Source organism: Pseudophryne corroboree, chromosome 2 (assembly GCF_028390025.1).
Source record: "Pseudophryne corroboree isolate aPseCor3 chromosome 2, aPseCor3.hap2, whole genome shotgun sequence".
In the NCBI taxonomy this organism is placed as follows: domain Eukaryota; kingdom Metazoa; phylum Chordata; class Amphibia; order Anura; family Myobatrachidae; genus Pseudophryne; species Pseudophryne corroboree.
The window spans coordinates 16,369,284-16,393,025 of NC_086445.1; the positions used below are offsets into that span (position 1 = coordinate 16,369,284).

General features: G+C 49.4%; 1 protein-coding gene across 4 annotated transcripts in view; it reads left to right on the top strand.

The window, feature by feature from the left end:
* The window catches only part of NUP98 (nucleoporin 98 and 96 precursor), a 121,702-nt gene that overhangs the window by 18,358 nt on the left and 79,602 nt on the right, over nucleotides 1–23,742 (top strand). For all 4 annotated transcript variants that reach the window (XM_063950849.1, XM_063950850.1, XM_063950852.1 and 1 more), the window contains exon 9: nucleotides 8–151. In XM_063950849.1, coding sequence (XP_063806919.1) covers nucleotides 8–151 — 144 coding nt within the window. The remainder of the gene's footprint in view (nucleotides 1–7; nucleotides 152–23,742) is intronic.

Sequence of the window (23,742 nt, forward strand, 5' to 3'; positions counted from 1 at the left end):
TTTTTAGGGTCTGTTTGGAAGCACTCAAGCCACCCAGCCTACCGGACTATTTGGCACAACCACCAACACGAACGCTGGCTCAGCATTTGGAACGGGTACAAGTCTGTTTGGACAGACGAACGCCACTCCCTTCGGCGGTGTCGGCAGTTCGGTAAGATGAGCTGTGATTGCTACTAGTCTTCCTATTGGCTGATTCTGTTCATAGTCTTTTGTATTGCTTCTCGAATCCAGTAATTGTGACTGCATGTTTTCCATATCTCCTTGCTGGAGCACAGGTGCAGTCATTACTGGCTGACACAGGTGCTGCTAATTATTCCCCTTGTGAGCCTGAGAGTAGACCTGGAAAACATGCCCTGTTACTGGATTTCCATGTTCTCTCTGATCACACAATAAGCTTTGTGAAGCAGTAATGACGTGCGGTTTGCTGAGCCCTAGGTACAGAATACATATTTTACAATGTATTTAACATGCTGGAACGTGTTTAAACGTATGTATAATAAAATTGCACCTACCTTTTCCCTGATGTTGTAAGGGGATCTCAGTCCTCTGTGGGCGGCTGGTTTCCCCAGCATGAGGGAGTCTGACCGTTCATTTGCAGCCTCAAGATAAATGAGGAAGTGCAGGGAGAGCTGGCCTGCGCTGCCTGCTAACTGGTCTCCTGGAGCTCTATAGAGCTCACACTCTGCGGCCAGGAGACTGCTGCGTGGAGACCATGTCTAACTGCTGCTGGAGCCCAGAACTGGCCACAGAAGGTGATAAGGTCCCCTAGCAGAAGATTCCTGGGCTGCTGTTATCTGGCCAGAGGAGTATTCTCTCTGCACTGTCTATAAGATACAATGGGGGTCATTCTGACCCAATCGCACGCTTCAGTTTATCGCAACGGTGCGATCGGTTCAGAACTGCGCCGCAGTGCGCCGGCGCATGCCAGCCGGTTAAAGGCCGTCGGGCAGCTACGATCGTCTCTGCCTGATTGAAAGGCAGAGGTGGTCGCGGGGCGGAACGGCGGCGTCTGGCCGCCGTTTCGTGGGCGTGGCCGGCCAACGCAGGCGTGGCCGGATTGAATGGGGGCGGGCCGAAGCGGCTGCGTGACGTCACATGCAGCCGCCGCGGGCCAGGGAGTGATGAGTAGCTCCCGGACAGCATGCTAAAGCTGCGCTCGTCGGGAGCTACTCTTGAAGTGCAAAGGCATCGCCGCTGTGCGATGCATTTGCTCTTCTGCGAGGGGGGGGGGGGGGCACTGACATGGGGGACGGACTAGCCCTGTGCTGGGCGTCCCCCCGCATGTCAGTGTGACTGACATGCTATGATCAACTCGGAATGAGCCCCAATGTTATAAATGTGTGCATGCGTAGGGCATGCACTTGGCGTGATTGGGGAACCAGGGCAGGTTTACTCCTTGTTGTATTGTGTGTTGGAACTGGATAAAAAGGGGCCTGCGAGCCCTGAATGTGTGTACTCTGAACATCGAGGATTGTACTTCTGTGACATCTGTGGTAATGTGATTTGTCCCATGCACTTTCTGCAAGGGGCTTGTTTAAATACATGGAGCCGATTCAATTGTTTAGGGCATCAAAAATTCCTGTTTAGACGGCCAAACAATCGTCACAATCCATTTGTGTTTTGGCACGTCGCGCCCCCAAAAACGGCTAAACCAGTCTAAACTCCCTGCTTTGGGCATCCAAACTACTATTTGGACTCCCAAAGTGCCCAGTTTCCACACATTTTTCTTGCACCTCAGGAGGCTGCAAGAAAAATGTGGCTGCTGGGTGCCAGGACGGCAGAACAATTGAATTGCTGCGGTCAGGCGCCATCTAGTGGTGGCCATGTAAAAAAACAATTGAATTGTCCCCACTGAGCAGTAATCTTCTGCTTGCCTTATGGGTGCATCCCTGTATCCTGTGACCGCCAGAATAGTGCACAACTCTACTCTGTTCTGTATTGAGGCCAGTGTCTCCAAGCTGAGACCATGGCAAGCTACTCGGTGCAGACCGGCCCATAGTGAGGGACCAGTGGGAATTAGGTAACACTTCCCAGGAGTTGTGGCAGCAGTGTTTCCACAATACCCAGAAGTAGGCGGTGTCAGTGGTTGAATCCTAGGAGAAGTGGTTCCTGGTGGTGATGGTGAGTTACCCATCCACTACGCAGTGGGAGGAGTTTGTAACAGGTGGTTACTGACAGAGGAAATCCCTAGGAGTGGCGAAGGAAGCCCACCTCAGCTCACTCCTTCCAAACACTGAGATGAATGTAATATTAGATTTAGGCTGATGGATGGGAGTGTTAGGGGGCCATTGGGGAAAAGCAGGTATACTTACCTTCCCCTGTTGAACATTAGGAGGTGTTGTAGCAGCGTGTCCATACATATCCAGAAGTAGGCGGAGCTAGGTGCCGGTGTAGGAGCCAAATTGTGCCCATTACATACTCCTCCCACTGTTTAGCAGGCAGGTAACGGGCAGCTACTGACAGACAGGGAATCCCTAGTAGTGGTGACGTAAATCCACTCGGATTACACAGGGACGGGTAAAATACCCCCCACCCCAACCCTTGCCTGCAGCCTTATTTTCCCCGGTGGTGCTTAACCTTAAACTCCCCCCCCCCCCCCCCCCCTTCCCCCAGCTTAAATCTAACCCTCCCCCCACGGCTTACATCTCAGACAGGGTCTAGGGAAAGGTTTGTTCAGGATTTTGGTGTGGGTCTTGTGCTGGTTTCGGCATTCTGAGTAGTGTTGGGATTCCGGCGTCTGTATTTTGCCTGCTGGGATCCTGACCGGATCCAGAGAACGGAGTTGCATTTGCTGCTCCTCTGACAATTGCAGGATACAGGCAGATGCAGGTGGCATAATGCAAGTTGTTTTTTGCTGAAATGTCTTGGAAAAAGGTCCATTTGTAAAGCTGCTTTGGCCAATTGCAGCTTACTGATGTGGTAGAAGCAGAATCCTCCCTGCACGGTCAGAGGATATATTCTAGGAGTGAGCAGGCCTTCTTTTCTACAGGCTGTTTGGAATTGGCGCCTAGCGACGTTCATTTGAGAATGGTGCTGCAGCGCAAGAGTTATCCCTGTCATTGCTGTAGCTCCCGTCTTCGCCGGCTGGGCCACAGACAGCTTGACACAAAAATTATCAGTTGACTTTCTCTTGTGTACAGTGCGAACGGTGAGTGACTCCTTAAATGGCGCGAACATCAAATACTGTTACTTTCCTTAAAGGCGCGTACTGTCCAAAGTCCTTGTACTTTTCCAACAGATTTCCTCTTGTGCCAAATGCCTCTGTGAAAGGTGTCTCGTGTTTTTTTTTAAATACATGCAAGAAAGAGTGAAACAACGCACAGCATCAAACGTTTGTATTGCCACAAAAAGGCGCATGGCATACAATGAATCCAAAAGGTACATATAAACAACACTCAAGAATGGGATCAAGCAGGCAGTGACCACGAATGAGTAATTACCAGAAACATTGCAACTGGGTTTTAATCTGTTCCAAAAGGGGCAAAAGGAGGATGGTATATCACCAAGCGGTATGTGGGTAACTCGCAGGTACTCCGCCCCTTCAGGTAGCGTCCTCCTTGCACGCTGTCCTTTTGGAACCGATTAAAACCCAGTTCCAATGTTTCTGGTAATTACTCATTTGCAGACACTGCCTGCTTGGTCCCATTCTTGAGTGTTGTTTATATGTACCTTTTGGATTCACTGTATGCCGTGCGCCTTTTTGTGGCAATACAAACATATGATGCTACGTGTCTCTTCACTCTTTCTTGCATGAAAAAACATGAGACGCCTTTGAAGAGTCATTTGGCACAGTGCTGAGGAAATATCTGCTGGAGGACTTTGGACTCTGGTTTAAAGGGACAGTACGCGCCTTTAAAAGGAAAGTAACTGTGGAGTCTATTTACTAAGCCTTGTATGGAGATAAAGTACCAGCCAGTCAGCCTCAAACTGCCATGGCACAGGCTGGGTTTGAAAAATGATAGGAGCTGATTGGCTGGTACTTTATCTCCGTCTACTTTATCTCCATCCAAGTCTTAGTAAATAGACCCCTTTATTTGATCTCAGGGCCGTTTTAAGGAATCACTCACCTTTTCTCATTGTATTTCTGCTTCACGGGGTGTGACGGACACCCCATGAGTGTAACCTTGTTCTTGGAAGCTTTGTTGTCTTGCGCACTCTGAATTATCCACACATTATTGTGATTATTTTTCTTGTGTATCCGCAATGTTGGAGAGTCTTAAGTCCTAGGCCAGAGGTTCTCAGACACGGTCCTCAAGTAACCCTAATGGTCCAGGTTTTACGTATATCCATGATTGGCCACAGGTGACTTAATTAGTACGTCAATTATTTTGATTTCTCTGACGTCCTAGTGGATGCTGGGAACTCCGTAAGGACCATGGGGAATAGCGGCTCCGCAGGAGACTGGGCACAAAAGTAAAGCTTTAGGACTACCTGGTGTGCACTGGCTCCTCCCCCTATGACCCTCCTCCAAGCCTCAGTTAGATTTTTGTGCCCGGCCGAGAAGGGTGCACACTAGGTGGCTCTCCTGAGCTGCTTAGTGAAAAGTTTAGTTTTAGGTTTTTTATTTTCAGTGAGACCTGCTGGCAACAGGCTCACTGCATCGAGGGACTAAGGGGAGAAGAAGCGAACTCGCCTGCTTGCAGCCGGATTGGGCTTCTTAGGCTACTGGACACCATTAGCTCCAGAGGGACCGAACACAGGCCCAGCCTCGGAGCTCGGTCCCAGAGCTGCGCCGCTGGCCCCCTTACAGAGCCAGAAGCAAGAAGAGGTCCGGAAAAATCGGCGGCAGAAGACATCCTGTCTTCACCAAGGTAGAGCACAGCACTGCAGCTGTGCGCCATTGCTCCTCAGCACACTTCACACTTCAATCACTGAGGGTGCAGGGCGCTAGGGGGGGGCGCCCTGAGCAGCAATAAAAACACCTTGGCTGGCGAAAATACATCACACATAGCCCCCAGGGCTATATGGATGAATTTTAACCCCTGCCAGATTCCACAGAAAAACGGGAGAAAAGGCCGCCGAGAAGGGGGCGGAGCCTATCTTCTCAGCACACTGGCGCCATTTTCTCTCACAGCTCCGTTGGAGGAAAGCTCCCTGGCTCTCCCCTGCAGAAAGGGGTTAAAAAAGAGAGGGGGGCACTAATTAGGCGCAGTATAACAATACAGCAGCTATAAGGGGAAAAACACTTTTATATAAGGTTATCCCTGTGTGTGTGTGTGTGTGTGTGTGTGTGTGTGTGTATGTATATGTATATATATATAATATAGCGCTCTGGTGTGTGCTGGCATACTCTCCCTCTGTCTCCCCAAAGGGCTAGTGGGGTCCTGTCCTCTATCAGAGCATTCCCTGTGTGTGTGCTGTGTCGGTACGTTGTGTCGACATGTATGAGGAGGAGCAATTGCCTGTAACAGAGATGTCACCCCCTAGGGAGTCGACACCTGAGTGGATGAGCTTATGAAAGGAATTATGTGACAGTGTCAGCTCTTTACAAAAGATTGATGACATGAGACAGCCGGCGACTCAGCCTGTGCCTGTCCAGGTGTCTCAAAAGCCATCTGGGGCTCTAAAACGCCCGTTACCGCAGATGGCAGATACAGACGCCGACACGGATACTGACTCCAGTGTCGACGATTAAGAGACGAATGTGACTTCCAGTAGGGCCACACGTTACATGATTGAGGCTATGGAAAATGTTTTTACACATTTCTGATAATACCAGTACCACTAAAAAGGGTATTATGTTGGGTGAGAAAAAACTGCCTGTAGTTTTTCCTGCATCTGAGGAATTAAATGAAGTGTGTGATGATGCGTGGGCTTCCCCCGATTAAAAACTGTTAATTCCTAAAAAGTTATTAGCATCATACCCCTTCCCGCCAGAGGATAGGGCACGTTGGGAAACACCCCTTAGGGTGAATAAAGCGCTCACACGCTTGTCTAAACAGGTGGCACTACCGTCCCCGGATACGGCCGCCCTTAAGGAACCTGCTGACAGAAAGCAGTAAAATATCCTAAAATGTATATACACTCACACGGGTGTGATACTGCGACCAGCAATCGCCTCAGCCTGGATGTGCAGTGCTGGGGTGGCTTGGTCGGATTCCCTGACTGACAATATTGATACCCTAGATAGGGACAGTATATTACTAACTATAGAGCATTTAAAAGATGCATTTCTATATATGCGTGATGCACAGAGGGATATTTGCCGACTGGCATCAAGAGTAAGTGCGCTGTCCATTTCTGCCAGAAGAGGGTTATGGACAAGACAGTGGTCAGGTGATGCTGATTCCAAAAGGCATATGGAAGTATCGCCTTATAAAAGGGAGGAGTTATTTGGGGTAGGTCTAACAGACCTGGTGGCCACGGCAACGGCTGGAAAATCCACATTTTTACCCCAGGTAGCGTCTCAACCTAAGAAGACGCCGTATTATCAGGCGCAGTCCTTTCGGCCCCATAAGGGCAAGCGGGCAAAAGGCGCCTCATTTCTGCCCCGTGGCAGAGGGAGAGGAAAAAGGCTGCAGCAAACAGCCAATTCCCAGGAACAAAAGCCCTCTCCCGCCTCCGCAAAGTCCTCAGCATGACGCTGGGGCTTTACAAGCGGTCTCAGGCACGGTGGGGGCCCGTCTCAAGAAATTTGAGACGTCTCCCCCTCGCCGTTTCATAAAGTCTGCTTTACCGACGTCTCCCTCAGACAGGGAGACAGTATTGCAAGCCATTCACAGGCTGTATTCCCAGCAGGTGATAATCAAGGTACCCCTCCTGCAACAGGGAAAGGGGTATTATTCCACACTATTTGTGGTACCGAAGCCGGACGGCTCGGTGAGACCAATTTTAAATCTAAAATCCTTGAACACTTACATACAAAGGTTCAAATTCAAGATGGAGTCACTCAGAGCAGTGATTGCAAACCTGGAAGAAGGGGACTATATGGTCTCTCTGGACATCAAAGATGCTTACCTACATGTCCCAATTTACCCTTCTCCAAGGGTACCTCAGGTTTGTGGTACAGAACTGTCACTATCCGTTTCAGACGCTGCCGTTTGGATTGTCCACGGCACCCCGGGTCTTTACCAAGGTAATGGCCGAAATGATGATACTCCTTCGAAAGAAGGGAGTTTTAGTTATCCCTTACTTGGACGATCTCCTGATAAGGGCAAGATCCAGGGAACAGTTGGAAGTCGGGGTAGCACTATCTCAGATAGTGCTGCGGCAGCACGGTTGGATTCTCAATATTCCAAAATCGCAGCTGATCCCGACGACACGCCTTCTATTCCTAGGGATGATCCTGGACACAGTCCAGAAAAAGGTGTTTTCTCCCGGAGGAGAAAGCCAGGGAGTTATCCGAACTAGTCAGAAACCTCCTAAAACCAGGCCAAGTGTCAGTGCATCAGTGCACAAGGGTCCTGGGAAAAATGGTGGCTTCCTACGAAGCAATTCCATTCGGCAGATTCCACGCAAGAACTTTCCAGTGGGACCTGCTGGACAAATGGTCCGGATCGCATCTTCAGATGCATCAGCGGATAACCCTGTCACCAAAGACAAGGGTGTTTCTCCTGTGGTGGTTGCAGAGTGCTCATCTTCTAGAGGGCCGCAGATTCGGCATTCAGGACTGGGTCCTGGTGACCACGGATGCCAGCCTGCGAGGCTGGGGAGCAGTCACACAGGGAAGAAATTTCCAGGGCTTGTGGTCAAGCCTGGAGACATCACTTCACATAAATATTTTGGAGCTAAGGGCCATTTACAATGCCCTAAGCCAAGCAAGACCTCTGCTTCAAGGTCAGCCGGTGCTGATCCAGTCGGACAACATCACGGCAGTCGCCCACGTAAACAGACAGGGCGGCACAAGAAGCAGGAGGGCAATGGCAGAAGCTGCAAGGATTTTTCGCTGGGCGGAAAATCATGTGATAGCACTGTCAGCAGTGTTCATTCCGGGAGTGGACAACTGGGAAGCAGACTTCCTCAGCAGGCACGACCTCCACCCGGGAGAGTGGGGACTTCACCCAGAAGTCTTCCACATGATTGTAAACCATTGGGAAAAACCAAGGGTGGACATGATGGCGTCCCGCCTAAACAAAAAATTGGACAGGTATTGCGCCAGGTCAAGGGACCCTCAGGCAATAGCTGTGGACGCTCTGGTAACACCGTGGGTGTACCAGTCAGTGTATGTGTTCCCTCCTCTTCCTCTCATACCAAAAGTACTGAGAATTATAAGACGGAGGGGAGTAAGAACTATACTCGTGGCTCCGGATTGGCCAAGAAGGACTTGGTACCCTGAACTTCAAGAGATGCTCACGGAGGACCTGTGGCCTCTACCTCTAAGAAGGGACCTGCTCCAGCAAGGACCCTGTCTATTCCAAGACTTACCGCGGCTGCGTTTGACGGCAGGGCGGTTGAACGCCGGATCCTGAAGGAAAAAGGCATTCCGGATGAAGGCATCCCTACCCTGGTCAAGCCAGGAAGGATGTAACTGCAAAGCATTATCACCGCATTTGGCGAAAATATGTTGCGTGGTGCGAGGCCAGTAAGGCCCGATGGAGGAATTTCAACTAGGTCGATTCCTGCATTTCCTGTAAACAGGAGTGTCTATGGGCCTAAAATTGGGGTCCATTAAGGTTCAAATTTCGGCCCTGTCAATTTTCTTCCAGAAAGAACTAGCTTCACTACCTGAAGTTCAGACGTCTGTAAAAGGGGTACTGCATATACAGCCTCCTTTTGTGCCTCCAGTGGCACCTTGGGATCTCAATGTAGGTTTGGGGTTCCTAAAGTCACATTGGTTGAACCACTTGAATCTGTGGAGTTAAAATATCTCACATGGAAAGTGGTCATGTTGTTGGCCCTGGCCTCGGCCAGGCACGTGTCAGAATTGGCGGGCTTTATCCTGTAAAAGCCCTTATCTGATCTTCCATTCAGACAGGGCGGAATTGAGGACTCGTCCTCATTTTCTCCCTAAGGTGGTTTCAGTGTTTCATCTGAACCAACCTATTGTGGTACCTGCGGCTACTAGTGACTTGGAGGACTCCAAGTTGTTGGACGTAGTCAGGGCCTTGAAAATATATGTTTCCAGGACGGCTGGAGTCAGAAAATCTGACTCGCTGTTTATCCTGTATGCACCCAACAAGCTGGGTGCTCCTGCTTCTAAGCAGACTATTGCTCGTTGGATTTGTAGTACAATTCAGCTTGCACATTCTGTGGCAGGCCTGCCACAGCCAAAATCTGTAAAAGCCCATTCCACAAGGAAGGTGGGCTCATCTTGGGCGGCAGCCCGAGGGGTCTCGGCGTTACAACTTTGCCGAGCAGCTACTTGGTCAGGGGCAAACACGTTTGCTAAATTCTACAAATTTGATACCCTGGCTGAGGAGGACCTGGCGTTCTCTCATTCGGTGCTGCAGAGTCATCCGCACTCTCCCGCCCGTTTGGGAGCTTTGGTATAATCCCCATGGTCCTTACGGAGTTCCCAGCATCCACAAGGACGTCAGAGAAAATAAGAATTTACTTACCGATAATTCTATTTCTCGTAGTTCGTAGTGGATGCTGGGCGCCCATCCCAAGTGCGGATTGTCTGCAATACTTGTACATAGTTATTGTTACAAAAATCGGGTTATTGTTGTTGTGAGCCATCTTTTCAGAGGCTCCGCTGTTATCATGCTGTTAACTGGGTTCAGATCACAGGTTGTACGGTGTGATTGGTGTGGCTGGTATGAGTCTTACCCGGGATTCAAAATCCTTCCTTATTGTGTACGCTCGTCCAGGCACAGTATCCTAACTGAGGCTTGGAGGAGGGTCATAGGGGGAGGAGCCAGTGCACACCAGGTAGTCCTAAAGCTTTACTTTTGTGCCCAGTCTCCTGCGGAGCCGCTATTCCCCATGGTCCTTACGGAGTTCCCAGCATCCACTACGGACTACGAGAAATAGAATTATCGGTAAGTAAATTCTTATTTTAACCATCTGTGCTGCGCTATTGATGTACTTAAATTCTGGACCGCTGGGGGGCCCTGAGCACTGCGTTTAACAAGCTCTGTCCTACGTACCTCCAAGCATGACCTCTCCAGGAGGACACAATGCTCTGCTCCTACTCTTCCCTCTTACTGTATGATTACCATCACCTGTGCTGTACCCTAATACTGACCCAGTGCTCATACCTATGTCATACCTCCCAACATGACCTCTCCAGGAGGACACAATGCTCTGCTCCTGCTCTTCCCTCATACTGTATGATTACCATCACCTGTGCTGTACCCTAATACTGACCCAGTGCTCATAAATGTCATACCTCCCAACATAACCTCTCCAGGAGGACGCAATGCTCTGCTCCTGCTCTTCTCTCTTACTGTATGATTACCATCACCTGTGCTGTACCCTAATACTGACCCAGTGCTCATACCTATGTCACACCTCCCAACATGACCTCTCCAGGAGGACACAACGCTCTGCTCCTGAACTTCCCTCTTACTGTATGATTACCATCACCTGTGCTGTACCCTAATACTGACCCAGTGCTCATACCTATGTCATACCTAAGGGCATCACTGTTGCCCCTGTAGCCCCCACTGCCTTGTCCACGCACAGCCCTGTGAGGAGGGTTCAGCTGCCTCCTGCATTCTAGGCCATAGGTTGATCATTAATTAGCAGAAATACAACCCATCATGTCTCTCCTGGAGAGGTCATGTTGGGAGGTATGACATAGGTATGAGCACTGGGTCAGTATTGGGATACAGAACAGGTGATGGTAATCCTACAGTAAGAGGGAAGAGCAGGAGCAGAGCTATGTGTCCTCCTGGGGAGGTCATGTTGGGAGGTATGACATAGGCATGAGCACAGGGTCAGTATTAGGGTACAGCACAGGTGATGGTAATCATACAGTAAGAGGGAAGAGCAGCAGCAGAGCATTGTGTCCTCCTGGAGAGGGCATGTTTGGAGGTATGACATAGGTATGAGCACTGGGTCAGAATTAGGGTACAGCACAGGTGATGGTAATCATACAGTAAGAGGGAAGAGCAGGAGCAGAGCATTGTGTCCTCCTGGAGAGGTCATGTTGGGAGGTATGACATAGGTATGAGCACTGGGTCAGTATTAGGGTACAGCACAGGTGATGGTAATCATACAGTAAGAGGGAAGTGCAGGAGCAGAGCATTGTGTTCCTCCTGGAGAGGTCATGTTAGGAGGTATGACATAGGTATGAGCACTGGGTCAGTATTAGGGTACAGCACAGGTGATGGTAATCATACAGTAAGAGGGAAGAGCAGGAGCAGAGCATTGTCCTCCTGGAGAGGTCATGTTGGGAGGTATGACATAGGTATGAGCACTGGGTCAGTATTGGGGTACAGCACATGTGATGGTAATCATACAGTAAGAGGGAAGTGCAGGAGCAGAGCAGTGTGTCCTCCTGGAGAGGGCATGTTGGGAGGTGTGACATAGGTATGAGCACTGGGTCAGTATTAGGGTACAGCACAGGTGATGGTAATTATACAGTAAGAGGGAAGAGCAGGAGCGGAGCATTGTGTCCTCCTGGAGAGGGTCATGTTGGGAGGTATGACATAGGTATGAGCACTGGGTCAGTATTAAGGTACAGAACAAGTGATGGTAATCATACAGTAAGAGGGAAGAGCAGGAGCAGAGCACTGTGTCCTCGTGGAGGGAGGTATGACATAGGTATGAGCACTGGGTCAGTATAAGGGTACAGCACAGGTGATGGTAATCATACAGTAAGAGGGAAGAGCAGAGCATTGTGTCCTCCTGGAGAGGTCATGTTGGGAGGTATGACATAGGTATTAGCGCTGGGTCAGTATTAGGGTACAGCACAGGTGATGGTAATCATACAGTAAGAGGGAAGTGCAGGAGCAGAGCATTGTGTTCCTCCTGGAGAGGTCATGTTGGGAGGTATGACATAGGTATGAGCACTGGGTCAGTTTTAGGGTACAGCACAGGTGATGGTAATTATACTGTAAGAGGGAAGAGCAGGAGCGGAGCATTGTGTCCTCCCTGGAGAGGTCATGTTGGGAGGTATGACATAGGTATGAGCACTGGGTCAGTATTAGGGTACAGAACAAGTGATGGTAATCATACAGTAAGAGGGAAGAGCAGGAGCAGAGCACTGTGTCCTCCTGGAGAGGTCATGTTGGGAGGTATGACATAGGTATGAGCACTGGGTCAGTATAAGGGTACAGCACAGGTGATAATCATACAGTAAGAGGGAAGAGCAGAGCATTGTGTCCTCCTGGAGAGGTCATGTTGGGAGGTATGACATATGTATGAGCACTGGGTCAGTATTAGGGTACAGCACAGGTGATGGTAATCATACAGTAAGAGGGAAGTGCAGGAGCGGAGCATTGTGTCCTCCTGGAGAGGTCATGTTGGGAGGTATGACATAGGTATGAGCACTGGGTCAGTATTAGGGTACAGCACAGGTGATGGTAATTATACAGTAAGAGGGAAGAGCAGGAGCGGAGCATTGTGTCCTCCTGGAGAGGTCATGTTGGGAGGTATGACATAGGTATGAGCACTGGGTCAGTATTAGGGTGTACAGCACAGGTGATGGTAATCATACAGTAAGAGGGAAGAGCAGGAGCAGAGCATTGTGTCCTCCTGGAGAGGTCATGTTGGGAGGTATGACATAGGTATGAGCACTGGGTCAGTATTAGGGTACCGCACAGGTGATGGTAATCATACAGTAAGAGGGAAGAGCAGGAGCAGAGCATTGTGTCCTCCTGGAGAGGTCATGTTGGGAGGTATGACATAGGTATGAGCACTGGGTCAGTATTAGGGTACAGCACAGGTGATGGTAATTATACAGTAAGAGGGAAGTGCAGGAGCAGAGCATTGTGTCCTCCTGTAGAGGTCATGTTAGGAGGTATGACATATGTATGAGCACTGGGTCAGTATTAGGGTACAGCACAGGTGATGGTAATTATACAGTAAGAGGGAAGAGCAGGAGCAGAGCATTGTGTCCTCCTGGAGAGGTCATGTTGGGAGGTATGACATATGTATGAGCACTAGGTCAGTGTTAGGGTACAGCACAGGTGATGGTAATTATACAGTAAGAGGGAAGAGCAGGAGCAGAGCATTGTGTCCTCCTGGAGAGGTCATGTTGGGAGGTATGACATAGGTATGAGCACTGGGTCAGTATTAGGGTACAGCACAGGTGATGGTAATTATACAGTAAGAGGGAAGAGCAGGAGCAGAGCATTGTGTCCTCCTGGAGAGGGTTATGTTGGGACAGGTGTCTCCAGTCCAGTAGTGCCATCACTTGTGTAGTCTGATTATCCGGGTCTGTGTTACTGTTACAGACTGAGCATTTGTATGGAAACCTGCAGTGCTGGGAGAATCCTTGCCAGTTGCTGGCTGTGTGTAACTACACGGTGGGGTCACATTATTATGACACCAGCTAATATCCAGAGTACCCGCCGTGTGCAGCGCGGACAACAGCTAGACGGGCTGGACTGTCGTATTAGACACACGTCTGGTCGCCCCCAGGATCATTGTGACGGTGAGCTGCTCCACTGCAGTGTGTCGGCCCCCACGCACCTTCGTAGCCGACGTTCACATCTCACATCAATAGCACGTGGTGCGCCACAGTTTCCTTGACGGCTATTTGCAATGGTGTAATTTGTCCAGTTACTATACACTTTCACCGCAGCAGCACGCAAACAGTTCACCACTGCGCTGTGTCAGAAATACCGCCACCCGTGCACTGAAAGCAGATAATCATCCCTTTCAGCAACTCTGATAAATCACTGCTTTTATCCCTGACAGCAACGAGTGATGTGTGCAGACGGCCTATCACACACCTTATATACCCACCAAGCCAGCGCACACCTTATATACCCACCAAGCCAGCGCACACCTTATATACCCACCAAGCCAGCAACGAGTGATATGTGTGCAGATGGCCTAGCGCACACCTTATATACCCACCTAGCCAGCGCACACCTTATATACCCACCAAGCCAGCGCACACCTTATATACCCACTAAGCCAGCAACGAGTGATATGTGTGCAGACGGCCTATCACACCTTATATACCCACCTAGCCAGCACACGCCTTATATACCCACCAAGCCAGTACACGCCTTATATACCCACCAAGCCAGCGCACACCTTATTTCTTTTTCATCCACTAGGGGTCACTGGAGTACTCTTGGGATATGGACGGCTTCCGCAGGAACAGGGCACCTGAATATTTAAATTTAGAACACTCCTCCCCTCCATATCCCAGAGTACCTCAGTGTTTTCACTGACGTCCTAAGTGGATGCTGGGACTCCGTAAGGACCATGGGGAATAGCGGCTCCGCAGGAGACTGGGCACAACTATAAAGAAAGCTTTAGGTCTAACTGGTGTGCACTGGCTCCTCCCACTATGACCCTCCTCCAGACTTCAGTTAGAATCTTGTGCCCGGCTGAGCTGGATGCACACTAGGGGCTCTCCTGAGCTCCTAGAAAGAAAGTATATTTTAGGTTTTTTATTTTACAGTGAGATCTGCTGGCAACAGACTCACTGCAACGAGGGACTAAGGGGAGAAGAAGCGACCCTACCTAACTGGAGATAGTTTGGGCTTCTTAGGCTACTGGACACCATTAGCTCCAGAGGGATCGAACACAGGACCCGACATCGATCGTTCGGTCCCGGAGCAGCGCCGCCGTCCCCCTTACAAAGCCAGAAGCATGAAGATGGTCCTGAAAATCGGCGGCAGAAGACTTCGGTCATCAACAAGGTAGCGCACAGCACTGCAGCTGTGCGCCATTGCTCCTCATGTACACCTCACACTCCGGTCACTGATGGGTGCAGGGCGCTGGGGGGGGGGGCGCCCTGAGCAGCAATATAAACACCTTGGCTGGCAAATCATCACAATATATAGTCCCAGAGGCTATATATGTGATAAATTACCCCTGCCAGAATTTCTGAAAAAAGCGGGAGAAGTCCGCCGGAAAAGGGGCGGGGCTAACTCCCTCAGCACACTGGCGCCATTTTTCACTCACAGCTCCGCTGGAAGGATCGCTCCCTGGCTCTCCCCTGCAGTATCAAGCTACAAAGGGTAAAAAAGAGAGTGGGGGCACTAAATTTAGGCGCAGTATAACTTATATAGCAGCTATAAGGGGAAATAATTCAGTTAATCCCTGTATTATAGCGCTCTGGTGTGTGCTGGCATACTCTCTCTCTGTCCCCCCAAAGGGCTTTTGTGGGGTCCTGTCCTCTATCAGAGCATTCCCTGTGTGTGTGCGGTGTGTCGGTACGGCTGTGTCGACATGTTTGATGAGGAGGCTTATGTGGAGGCGGAGCAGGTGCCGATAAATGTGATGTCACCCCCTGCGGGGTCGACACCTGAGTGGATGGTTCTGTGGAAGGAATTACGCGACAGTGTCGACTCCTTGCATAAAAGGTTTGACGACATACCAAATATGGGACAGCCGGCTTCTCAGCCTGTGCCTGCCCAGGCGTCTCAAAAGCCATCAGGGGCTCTAAAACGCCCGCTACCTCAGATGGCAGACACAGATGTCGACACGGATACTGACTCCAGTGTTGACGACGATGAGACAAATGTAACTTCCAATAGGGCCACACGTTATATGATTGAGGCAATTAAAAATGTGTTGCATATTTCTGATGTTACCCCGGGTACCACAAAAAAGGGTATTATGTTTGGAGAGAAAAAACTACCAGTAGTTTTCCTCCATCTGAGGAATCAAATGAAGTGTGTGAAGAAGCGTGGGCTTCCCCCGATAAGAAACTGGTAATCTCTAAAAGGTTACTAATGGCGTACCCTTTCCCGCCAGAGGATAGGTCACGTTGGGAAACATCCCCTAGGGTGGATAAAGCACTCGCACGCTTGTCAAAGAAGGTGGCACTACCGTCTCCGGATACGGCCGCCCTAAAGGAACCTGCTGATAGAAAGCAGGAGGCTATCCTGAAGTCTGTATATACGCACACCGGTATTATACTAAAGGCCCGTACACACTGGTCGATGTATCGGCCGTTCTCTTGAACGGCCGATACATCGCGGGACCGTCGGCCAGTGTGTACGGGCGATACGTCTGTGAACTCCGTCGTTCACAGACGTATCGCGTCGGCCGCGCAGCACAGCCGACAGCCAATATATCTAACGATATATTGGCGCGTCGCTGTGTGTGTACGGGGCGGTCGTCCGACCGCCCGTACACATGCTGCGGCGGCCGGCGGTGATTGACAGGTGAACTGGGCGGGTGCGAGCGCCCGCCCAGTTCATGACGTCAGTCCCCCGACGGATCGGGCTGTGTGTATGCACAGCACACTGCCCGATCCGTACATAGATATATCTGCAGATCAATTGATCTGCAGATATATCTACTAGTGTGTACCCACCTCAAGACCAGCTATTGCTTCAGCATGGATGTGCAGTGCTGCAGCTGCATGGTCAGATTCCCTGTCGGAAAATATTGATACCCTAGACAGGGACACTATATTGCTAACCGTAGAGCATATTAAAGACGCAGTCTTATACATGAGAGATGCACAGAGGGATATTTGCCGGCTGGCATCTAAAATAAGTGCAATGTCCATTTCTGCCAGGAGAGGGTTATGGACTCGGCAGTGGACAGGTGATGCAGATTCTAAAAGGCACATGGAAGTTTTGCCTTATAAGGGTGAGGAGTTGTTCGGGGATGGTCTCTTGGACCTCGTTTCCACAGCAACAGCTGGGAAGTCTACATTTTTACCCCATGTTCCCTCACAGCCAAAGAAAGCACCGTATTATCAGGTACAGTCCATTCGGCCCAATAGGGGCAAGCAGGTTAAAGGCGCGTCCTTTCTGACCAGAGGTAGAGGGAAAAAGCTGCAGCATACAGCCAGTTCCCAGGAGCAAAAGTCCTCCCCCGCTTCCTCTAAGTCCACCGCATGACGCTGGGGCTCCACAGGCGGAGCCAGGTACGGTGGGGGTCCGTCTCAAAAACTTCAGCAATCAGTGGGCTCGCTCACGGGTGGATCCCTGGATCCTTCAGGTAGTATCTCAGGGGTACAAGCTGGAATTCGAGACGTCTCCCCCCCTGCCATTTCCTCAAATCTGCCTTACCAACAACTCCCTCAGGCAGGGAGGCAGTGTTAGAGGCAATTCACAAGCTGTATTCCCAGCAGGTGATAGTCAAAGTGCCCCTACTTCAACAAGGACGGGGTTACTATTCCACAATGTTTGTGGTACCGAAACCGGACAGTTCGGTGAGACCCATTTTAAATTTGAAATCCTTGAACACATATATAAAAAAATTCAAGTTCAAGATGGAATCGCTCAGGGCGGTTATTGCAAGCCTGGACGAGGGGGATTACATGGTATCACTGGACATCAAGGATGCTTACCTGCATGTCCCCATTTACCATCCTCACCAGGAGTACCTCAGATTTGTGGTACAGGATTGTCATTACCAATTCCAGACGTTGCCGTTTGGTCTATCCACGGCTCCGAGGGTATTTACCAAGGCAATGGCCGAAATGATGATACTCCTTCGAAAGAAGGGAGTTTTAATTATCCCGTACTTGGACGATCTCCTGATAAAGGCGAGGTCCAGGGAGCAGTTGTTGGTCGGGGTAGCACTATCTCGGGAGGTGCTACAACAGCACGGCTGGATTCTAAATATTCCAAAGTCACAGCTGGTCCCTACGACACGTCTACTGTTCCTGGGGATGGTTCTGGACACAGAACAGAAAAAAGTGTTTCTCCCGGAGGAGAAGGCCAAGGAGCTGTCATCTCTAGTCAGAGGCCTCCTAAAACCAAAACAGGTGTCGGTGCATCACTGCACGCGGATCCTGGGAAAGATGGTAGCTTCCTACGAAGCAATTCCATTCGGCAGGTTCCATGCAAGAACCTTTCAGTGGGACCTGTTGGACAAGTGGTCCGGATCGCATCTTCAGATGCATCGGCTGATAACCCTGTCTCCGAGGACCAGGGTGTCTCTGCTGTGGTGGCTGCAAAGTGCTCATCTTCAAGAGGGCCGCAGATTCGGCATACAGGACTGGGTCCTGGTGACCACGGATGCCAGCCTTCGGGGCTGGGGGGGCAGTCACACAGGGAAGAAACTTCCAAGGACTATGGTCAAGTCAGGAGACTTCCCTACACATAAATATTCTGGAACTGAGGGCCATTTACAATGCCTTAAGTCAGGCAAAACCCCTGCTTCAAAACCAGCCGGTACTGATCCAGTCAGACAACATCACGGCAGTCGCCCATGTAAACCGACAGGGCGGCACAAGAAGCAGGACTGCGATGGCAGAAGCCACAAGGATTCTCCGATGGGTGGAAAATCACGTGTTGGCACTGTCAGCAGTGTTCATTCCGGGAGTGGACAACTGGGAAGCAGACTTCCTCAGCAGACACGACCTCCACCCGGGAGAGTGGGGACTTCATCCGGAAGTTTTTCAACTGATTGTAAACCGTTGGGAAAAGCCACAGGTGGACATGATGGCGTCCCGCCTAAACAAAAAGCTAGAAAGATATTGCGCCAGGTCGAGAGACCCTCAGGCGATAGCTGTGGACGCTCTAGTGACACCGTGGGTGTACCGGTCGGTTTATGTGTTCCCTCCTCTTCCTTTCATACCAAAGGTACTGAGGATAATAAGGAGAAGAGGAGTAAGAACTATGCTCATTGTTCCGGATTGGCCAGGAAGAGCTTGGTACCCGGAACTTCAAGAAATGATCTCAGAGGACCCATGGCCTCTGCCGCTCAGACAGGACCTGCTGGAGCAGGGGCCCTGTCTGTTCCAAGACTTACCGCGGCTGCGTTTGACGGCATGGCGGTTGAACACCGGATCCTGAAGGAAAAGGGCATTCCGGAGGAAGTCATTCCTACGCTGATTAATGCTAGGAAAGAAGTTACCGCAAACCATTATCACCGCATTTGGCGAAAATATGTTGCGTGGTGTGAGGCCAGGAAGGCCCCAACGGAGGAATTTCAGCTGGGCCGTTTTCTGCACTTCCTACAGTCAGGGGTGACTATGGGCCTAAAATTGGGTTCCATTAAGGTCCAGATTTTGGCTCTATCGATTTTCTTCCAGAGAGAACTGGCTTCACTACCTGAAGTTCAGACTTTTGTTAAGGGAGTGCTGCATATTCAGCCCCCTTTTGTGCCTCCAGTGGCACCTTGGGATCTCAACGTGGTGTTGGATTTCCTAAAGTCACATTGGTTTGAGCCACTAAAAACCGTGGAATTGAAATATCTCACGTGGAAAGTGGTCATGTTGTTGGCCTTGGCTTCGGCCAGGCGTGTATCAGAATTGGCGGCTTTGTCATGTAAAAGCCCTTATCTGATTTTCCATATGGATAGGGCAGAATTGAGGACTCGTCCCCAGTTTCTCCCTAAGGTGGCATCAGCTTTTCATCTGAACCAACCTATCGTGGTGCCTGCGGCTACTAAAGACTTGGAGGCTTCCAAGTTGTTGGACGTAGTCAGGGCCCTGAAAATCTATGTTTCCAGGACAGCTGGAGTCAGAAAGACTGACTCGCTATTTATCCTGTATGCGCCCAACAAGTTGGGTGCACCTGCTTCGAAGCAGACTATTGCTCGCTGGATCTGTAGTACGATTCAGCTTGCACATTCTGCGGCTGGACTGCCGCATCCTAAATCAGTGAAAGCCCATTCCACAAGGAAGGTGGGCTCTTCTTGGGCGGCTGCCCGAGGGGTCTCGGCTTTACAACTTTGCCGAGCAGCTACTTGGTCGGTGTCAAACACATTTGCTAAATTCTACAAGTTTGACACCCTGGCTGAGGAGTATCTAGAGTTTGCCCATTCGGTGCTGCAGAGTCATCCGCACTCTCCCGCCCGTTTGGGAGCTTTGGTATAATCCCCATGGTCCTTACGGAGTCCCAGCATCCACTTAGGACGTCAGAGAAAATAAGAATTTACTCACCAGTAATTCTATTTCTCGTAGTCCGTAGTGGATGCTGGGCGCCCATCCCAAGTGCGGATTGTCTGCAATATTTGTATATAGTTATTGTTTAACTAAAGGGTTATTGTTGAGCCATCTGTTGAGAGGCTCAGTTGTGGTCATACTGTTAACTGGGTATTGTATCACGAGTTATACGGTGTGATTGGTGTGGCTGGTATGAGTCTTACCCGGGATTCAAAATCCTTCCTTATTGTGTCAGCTCTTCCGGGCACAGTATCCTAACTGAGGTCTGGAGGAGGGTCATAGTGGGAGGAGCCAGTGCACACCAGTTAGACCTAAAGCTTTCTTTATAGTTGTGCCCAGTCTCCTGCGGAGCCGCTATTCCCCATGGTCCTTACGGAGTCCCAGCATCCACTACGGACTACGAGAAATAGAATTACCGGTGAGTAAATTCTTATTTTTTCTGTGCTCATCGTAGCAACAGGCTTGTGTCGCTCAGCCTACACTTATTTAGTACGAAGGTGTCTCTGTGTGTGTATATATATATATATATATATATATATATATATATATTATATTTATATTTATATTTATATTTATATTTATATATATATATATATATATATATATATATTTATATATATATATAATTAGATAAAATCTGGCCAAGTGCAGTACACATGGCCAGTACTATGAAATGTGATCCCAAATTCCCACTAACACCCCTGCGCCTCCGGTGGAGTAGAGATGTAGTACTGGAACGTTCTGGAATCACAGCAGGAAGACACAGGAAACATGTTAAAATTGCCCCCATGCTAAGCTTACACATATAATCATAGTGCTGGTTACAAACTTACAACTGATTATAACCCTGCAAATACCCCTGCAGCCTAGCATCTTAAGAGTACTCCAGTGCCCCCTATGGATTCAAAGAAAAGGATTTACCTGGTAAGTACCAAAATCCTATTATTTTTATTTTATTTTTTATTTTTCACTATATTCACATCCCTTCCAAAAAGCGAGGGTCCGGGATAGTGGAAGCTGCTACAAGCAGCTGTGGCGAGTCGGTCCTCTCTAAAAGAGCACCCTCACAGCCAGAGCAGACATCCTGCAGAAAAGGCTGGCCGGTGCTTACAGAGAAGCCCCGTCGTAGCCTCACCACAGGCGCCCAGGTATGTTGGGGGACGGGGCGGTCAGCTCACGCTGCTGCCCCGCTGTGTGGGGACACTGTTTCTGCGAGCTGCAATGTAAGCCGCCCACCGCACTGTGAGACGCCCGCCGCCGCTGCTCGGAGCCGCATAGTAAGCCGCACCGCCTGCCGCCGCTGCTCAGAGCCGCATAGAGGGAGCGCTGTCTGTTTTCTGGCGCCCGCTGGCCGTCCCGCTACCCGGGGGGAGGGGGGGGGGGGGAGGAGAAGCTCACGGCACCATGTATATAGCGCAGCTGCATGGGGAGGAAGCAGCAGCAGCAGTGTCCAAGGCTGCATAGATTATAAGCTTATATATTCACAAGCTTCTAACCTGTACTGTGATTATACTGTAAGCATGGCATGGGGGCCATTTTAACCATGCTTCCTGTTCTTCCTGTTGTGATTCCAGAACGTTCCTGTCCTACATCTCTACTCCACCGGAGGCGCAGGGGTGTTAGTGGGAATTTGGGATCACATTTCATATAGGACTGGCCACGTGTACTGCACTTGGCCAGATATATATATCACACACACCCTAGTACTATTTTACTGAGACGTGCAAGTGTCTGTCTTTGTATATTGTATTGTCTGTCTGCATAATGAGTAAGGCATCAGCAAATTCAAAAAAGCAGTTTCCCTGCCATGTCTGTAAGAGTGTGTTACCGGATGGATCTACCACATGTACAGTATGTTTTGTGAAATCAGCTACGAATACAATTTCTGCTCCGGTTTTGAAGCCGGTTTCCTCCCCGGACCCTCCATGGGAAATGCTAGCCAATGTACTGGCTGGGTTGCAATCAGAATTGACCGCCGCTCGACAAGAGCAGGAAGCGGCAAGATCTGAGTCTAGGGTGAGACCGCCAGAACTACCGGAGGCGTCTCAGCCTTGCCAAAAATCCAAATCCATTTGGGTAGACGGGATAAATATCATTTTTCGTATGATTTACCAGTTTCTGCTCTGTTGCTAAAACGGATCAAAAGAGAGTCTGCCACAGTCATACTAGTGGCGCCTCATTGGCCTCAGAGAGCTTGGTTCTCGGATCTCCGCGGACTACTCGCAGACGATCCTTGGCCGCTCCCACTACGTCCGGACCTGTTACAACAGGGTCCGTTTCTTTACCCCGATTTAGCGCGGCTGCGTTTGACGGGGTGGCTGTTGAGACCGCCCTCTTAAGAAGAGAGGGCATTCCAGATTCGGTTATACCAACCATGTTACGAGCTAGGAAGCCGGTTACGGCAGCTCATTATTACAGTATTTGGCGTGCCTATATAGGTTGGTGTGAAGCTCGGAAGTTTCCGACATCTTCTTTCAAGTTATTCCGTCTTTTGCTATTTCTACAGACGGGGTTAGATGGAGGACTGCGTTTATCTACACTAAAGGTGCAGGTATCTGCGTTGTCAATTTACTTTCAAAGACGATTGGCTCTATTGCCGTCGGTACACACTTTTCTGCAAGGTGTCCTCAGAGTACAGCCTCCATTCATTCCACCTACAGCGCCATGGGACTTGAATCTAGTTTTAGATTTCTTACAGTCTTCATATTTTGAACCCTTACAACAAGTGGATATTAAGTTTCTCACTTGGAAAACAATTTTCCTCCTAGCCTTAGCTTCGGCAAGGCGTGTTTCAGATTTGGGTGCCTTGTCATGCAAGCCACCGTATTTGGTGTTTTCATGATGACAGAGCGGAACTTCATAGAAACATAGAATGTGACGGCAGATAAGAACCACTTGGCCCATCTAGTCTGACCATTTTTTTTTTATCCTTTAGGTAATCGCAACCCTTTTTGAACCTTAATTCTTTGTAAGGATATTCATATGCCTATCCCAAGCATGTTTAAATTGCTCTACAGTCTTAGCCTCTACCACCTCTGATGGGAGGCTATTCCACTTATCCACTACCCTTTCTGTGAAATAATTTTTCCTTAAATTTCCCCTGAACCTGCCTCCCTCCAGTTTCAGTGTATGTCCTCGAGTTCTAATACTTCTCTACCTTTGAAAAATGTTTCCCTCCTGAACTTTGTTAAAACCTTTGGTATATTTGTAAGTTTCTATCATGTCTCCCCTTTCCCTTCTCTCCTCCATACTATACATGTTAAGATCTTTTAGCCTTTCCGGGTAAGTTTTGTGATGTAGGCCATGCACCATTTTAGTTGCCCTTCTTTGTACACTCTCTAATGTATTTATATCCTTCTGGAGATATGGTCTCCAGAACTGGACACAGTATTCCAGATGAGGCCGCACCAATGACCTATACAGTGGCATTATTACTTCTCTTTTCCTGCTACTGATTCCTCTCCCTATGCAACCAAGCATCTGACTTGCCTTTCTCATTGCTTTGTTGCATTGCTTTCCTGCCTTTAAGTCACTTGAAATAGTGACTCCTAAATCCCTTTCCTCTTCAGTAGTTTCCATTATAGTACCCTTGATACTATATTTAGCCTCTGGGTTTTTGAGACCCAAGTGCATGATTTTGCATTTTTTAGCATTAAACTGTAGTTGCCATGTTCTTGACTATTTTTCAAGCCTAGCTAGGTCATCAATCATTTGTTTTATCCCTCCTGGTGTGTCTACCCTGTTGCATATCTTTGTATCATCTGCAAAAAGGCATACTTTCCCTTCAATACCATTTGCAATGTCACCAACAAAGATATTAAAGAGAACTGGTCCGAGTACAGATCCCTGGGGTACTCCACTGGTAACATTTCCCT